Source organism: Pyrus communis, chromosome 2, assembly GCF_963583255.1.
Source record: "Pyrus communis chromosome 2, drPyrComm1.1, whole genome shotgun sequence".
NCBI lineage: Eukaryota > Viridiplantae > Streptophyta > Magnoliopsida > Rosales > Rosaceae > Pyrus > Pyrus communis.
In genome coordinates this window covers 9029127-9034531 of record NC_084804.1, presented here as the reverse complement: position 1 = coordinate 9034531, position 5405 = coordinate 9029127, and the positions used below count along the sequence as shown (strand labels likewise).

Genomic DNA, 5405 nt, shown 5'->3' with positions numbered 1-5405 from the left:
CCCAACACTCGGAAAATACACAAAATAAAAAAACCGCACAAGTCTTATTGGTCAAATAAGATAATAATTTGTTCTACCTCAACTGATCATATTATTTGCCTTGTATAGAGGCAAGAACACCCGCACACAAGTAGATACCTAGCCTCTGTAGGTCCTATACAAAGAATGATATGTATTTTTTTTAGCATTTAACATGGTATATACAACAGCATGAACAAATAAAAGGTTGAAATAACCAAATACGAAGAACCCAAAAGTCTTGGACATTTGATAATACTCGTGGCAAATGATGTCACTCTTCTAGTTGAAGTGGATTGGTTTGATTAATTGGAGTAAATTAATATTTAACATTTATATTATCATTGTTTGAGATAACATTCTCATGAGTGAGGATACTGTCGCAACTTTAGGCTCAAGCATACCAAACCAGGAGCAGTGATGAGAAATAAGCAATAAATAAATTAGCAAAGATTGTAGATATTGAGTAATCGTCCTGGATTACATCGACTGGCCCCACCTTGAGGCATGAACCTTGAGGGCCTTTGCTTTGTAGACATTCCTGCATCTCCGTCACTATCTCTTCCCTATATATATAAAGAGGGTGCTGCATAAATGAATTTCTTATATATACAAGAAAGAAGAACATCATAAGAGTGAGGTGATTCTGTGCCATGTGTGTAGGAAAAACGCAGGATCAATCTCCATTGCTGTTAGACTGTTGATTGGATCGACTAGGAGAGACGAAAGATGGGGGGAAAGGGAAGATCACCATGTTGTGATAAGGAGAAAGTGAAGAGGGGTCCTTGGAGCCCTGCTGAGGACTTGAGGCTCATTACTTTCATTCAGAAAAATGGCCATGATAACTGGAGGGCTCTCCCTAAGCGAGCAGGTAATAATCTCTCTCTCTCTCTCTCTCTCTCTCTCCCCACCCCCCCCCCCCCCCCCCCAAACCCCAAATGATTGGTGACATGGTGATTTTCATATATTTGGCATGCATGAGAAACTCAAATTGTGTTCAAGGACATAAGTTTACAAATTCTTCATCAAATTTCCCAAAAAAAGGGGACATCTATCGTTTAATTAGATGAAGTTTTGTTTTGTTTTTTTTGTTTTTTTCTCTCTCGGCAACAATATTTTGGATCAATCATGGAACATCCCTTTTAGAAGAATGATCCTTCAAACTTTATTATGTTTTTGGTTACAACTTAAGATGTCATTGCCGTCAATTTCCTCTTTTTGGTAAATACCTTCAACTTTCTTTCAATGCATTGCATTCTTGATTCTTGCTTTCTTTTTGGAGGGGTTTTTACGTTGAAGAAGGCCGTTACAAGTTTTAATGATAGAGTACTTTACGCACGAAAGTGTAAATTGGTACTCTCCTTCTCAAGTCTTTCTAAATATTGTTGGAATTTTTTTTCTGCGGGGTTATATGTGAAATAAAGCCAATTACAAGTTTTAATGATAAGAGTACTATTTTACACGCAAAAGTTAAAGTCCTCCCAAATGTTGATTTTTTTTAATTAAAAATAATTTTAGAGTAATGTCAAGTAGATCAAATTTGCAAACCAGCTAATGTGTCATTAATAAGAAATAAGTATGTTAATCAATAGTTAAGTAATAATCCAATCATCAACAAACATGTCATATAACTTACAAAATTTGGTCTCCCTAGCATTACTTCTTCTTTTTTTAATGAATTCAAATGTTGAATTAAAATATATATATATTTTAATAAGAAATAAGTATGTTAATAAGAAATAAGTATGTTTAAAATATATATATATTTTTTAAACCAGCTAATGTGTCATTAATAAGAAATAAGTATGTTAATCAATAGTTAAGTAATAATCCAATCATCAACAAACATGTCATATAACTTACAAAATTTGGTCTCCCTAGCATTACTTCTTCTTTTTTTAATGAATTCAAATGTTGAATTAAAATATATATATATATATATATATATATATATTTTCCTTTACTGCAATTGGAATCTGTTTAATATTCCTGTATTGGCATGAAATTTGGCTTCCATAGCTTTAGACAGTGTGTTGACAAGAATTTTGTCAACTAGCTACCATAAACAATAAAAAGCAAAGCAAGTTTGAAACGGTTTTTATTTGTTTTAAATTTTATTCAACCCCTTAAAATTACTTTTTGGAGGGCTTAACACTAATGATTACTACCATTTTAATACCTAATCCTTGTTATTGCTTATCTGCCTAACTAACTGTGATTATCATGGTGTGCATCCTTGTATGAAACTATCACAAGCATTGCAAACCAATGCTTGCTTTCTGAAACATGCAAATCCTGTTAGAATGTGTCGAATTTTCATGAACTTCATATCCCTAACCTTATATACTTATGAACATATTATGAAAATCCGCTCTCTATAAATGAGCAAAATGTTATTGATTTAGTTTTATAATTCAATACTGATTTTTATCAATAAGACAACATGTTTATGTTACAGTTACAAACAAAATTTTCTCGTATTTTTGTAGTATGAACACACGAGAACCTTGCTTTTGTCTATCTTTGCCTTCATCATATTTTGCTAGACTAGAGTGTGGAATGTTGGTCCAAGTTTGAAGAGTGCATGACAGGGAGAGGTTTCCTAACTTTTTATAATTTTATGTGACTATATATATATGGTTGGAAATCTTACCAAATTACCTCTAGAAAGACCAAGTTTTATTTTTTATTTTTTGTGTCTACATAGTTAGGAATTGAGAACACGTATGTGACCGTATCAGTCACATCAAATTTCCTTTAAGTCTTTGCATGGCTACCAGATAAAATGTCCCTTTCTCCTCTTTTTATTTCCTACCAACATTTTGTTTGAATAAATTAACACGAACATTGTTTCAGAATATATGCCAATAATATTATTATTAATGTGTTTTGAAGGTTTGCTGAGATGTGGTAAAAGTTGCCGTTTGAGATGGATTAATTACCTTAGGCCTGATGTGAAGCGAGGGAACTTCACTATTGAGGAAGAGGAGTCCATAATCAGGCTACATGAAGCCTTGGGAAACAAGTAATTTCAACATAAATCTCAACTAATATAATTAGTGAATTATTAAGCTATATTTTATTACTAACGTATTCTTGCATGGTGGTGTATATTTCTCTTTTTGATGTTGAAGATGCCTTAGGTTCGAAGCCACTCATTACTGATACAATACTTATTCTCGATTTAGTAGTATATATTTCTTTTCTTAATATTGAAGATGTTTCAAGTTCGAATCCCCTAATTACCAAAATCTTGTGCAGGTGGTCAAAAATTGCAGCACATTTTCCTGGAAGAACGGACAATGAGATTAAGAATGTGTGGAACACTCATCTAAAGAAAAGATTGGGTTGCCAAAATTTACCATCCTCTTCCTCGTCATCTTCTTCTACTACTAGTACTACATTATTGTCTGGTGGAAAACCAAGTGTAGGAGGAGGGGAAGAACTAATTGAGCATCAATCTGCTGAGGAAACTAGCATGGCCACCAACAACAAACCTCATGAACCATGCAGTTTGACAATTCAAGAAAACCCTAATCATCATGATTCTCCAATGGAATTAACAAATGATCCCAAGGAGTTAACAGGGTTGACCACTTCTTCTTCTAATGTTTCTTCTAATGAATCCAATGGCTCAAGTAGTTCCAGCCAAGTTGTTGGTATGTCAAGGCCAGGTGCAGAAGAGCAGCAAATGGATGATTCAAACGACTTTTCAGGAATTTTTGATTTTCCATTTGAGTCTGACTCTGGTTTTTGGGACATGTTCAATGACTTTGAGCCACTCCAGTCAAATTTAGTCCAAGTACTTCATGAGGCTGATGAGGCTAATTGCCAGAGATCGGGCTTGGGACAAGTGGAAAATGGGAAGTGGCTTAGTTACTTGGAAAGTGAACTTGGACTTGATGTAACACCAACAGAGAGTGAGAAAAATAACCAGGAGATTTTACCAAAGTATGCAAGTGAACAACAAGTCTTCCCAGAGGCCTTTGACAAAATGCCAAACCCTACAGAAGCTGACGAGAGCATGGATTACTTTAATTCAAACGTGGCCTTCGCCACACAACAATTCCTCCATTCAAATTAGTGAGATTAATATCGATGTCATCCTAACTGCAGTTTTAAATTTACAAATAGGGTCTTGCTTATGTTATGATGGAATCTTTGATGTAATTTTTCAGAGTTTATGTCAAAACACAGTGTAGGTTGAACAATTAAACATCATCAATATAGTCCTTTATGAAAAAAGTGTTCGCCTAATTATTATAATCTTTTTCAATAATATGTACGTGAATGTTATTTTTATTTGTCACGTGCACATGATCTAAGAAGAAAATTATATATATATAGTGCAAACAAAAATTCTTTCTCCTTTCATGTGATGATGGTCAAATATGTTTAAGCGGTTGGGTGAGATAGCCCCCACTTAGAGAAATTATATAGAAAATATGGTAATCCCAAAGTGAAATCTACGTTTGACAATTGAAGTAGCAGTTCACACGTCCTGGTATATCAAGGCAATTCGACCACTTTGGTTTTGAGTAAAAAAGCACCACCTAATATGGGTAGGTAGCAAGTAATATTAGATATATTGAAGAAAAATAAATATGGAGTGAAAGGTATATGGTAAAGACATGCAACCAATCATCCGAATTGAGTCTATAAGATATAGAAGAGAATATGAATTAAGAAACTTCAACCTTAATCAAGTTGGATAGAATGTGCGGTCTCTTTTTGCATCGAAGTTCAAATTTTTCTCTCTATAATTTAAATAAATTCAGCACAAATTATCCTATTAATTAAGAAACTTACTTTAGAGTGCAATTATGTTTGGTTTTCCGTTTTATTGGACAGCCAAGTATCACACACATGCATAAGAAATAGATGTTGCATTTTACCTCACTTTACATTAAAAGCTACTTTGGCTCAATGAACAAGTACATTCTTATACAATAATGCTTTGAGAAAATAATTTTGAGCACTTTCTTGTTACATAACAATGTTGAGTATGAAAGTACAATATTATTAGAATTTGGTATGTGTTTAAAACGTGAAAAGAATATATATTATCATTAACTAGCAATCATGCTTATGGACTATGGTGAGAGTTCGACCCCATCAATTCCCTTCCTCTCAAATAATTAACAATTTAAACCATTAACACTATTGTTTGTCCAATAAAAAAAAGCGTAACTAGCACAATTAACATTTAATCATTTTGCCAATCAACATTATCACATGACATGGACAGTCTCGTACAAAATTTTTTCTCAACATTCCAACAGTCCTTTTATATTTCTTCTTGGTATTTCAGCCACGCTGGGAGCCAAATTACATGTGATCACTTAACCTAAAATTGACCCAGAAATCAACTTTGACGGCACCAAGCG

At 33.6% G+C, this 5405-nt stretch overlaps 1 protein-coding gene across 1 annotated transcript; it reads left to right on the top strand.

Moving 5' to 3' along the window:
- Positions 1 to 672: 672 nt before the first annotated feature.
- Positions 673 to 4225, top strand: LOC137722277 (transcription factor MYB58-like). The gene is made up of 3 exons (XM_068461246.1): positions 673 to 889; positions 2914 to 3043; positions 3280 to 4225. Exons 1-3 carry the CDS (start codon positions 748 to 750, stop codon positions 4100 to 4102), a joined length of 1095 nt encoding a protein of 364 aa, XP_068317347.1. The 5' UTR covers positions 673 to 747; the 3' UTR covers positions 4103 to 4225.
- Positions 4226 to 5405: the final 1180 nt, after the last annotated feature.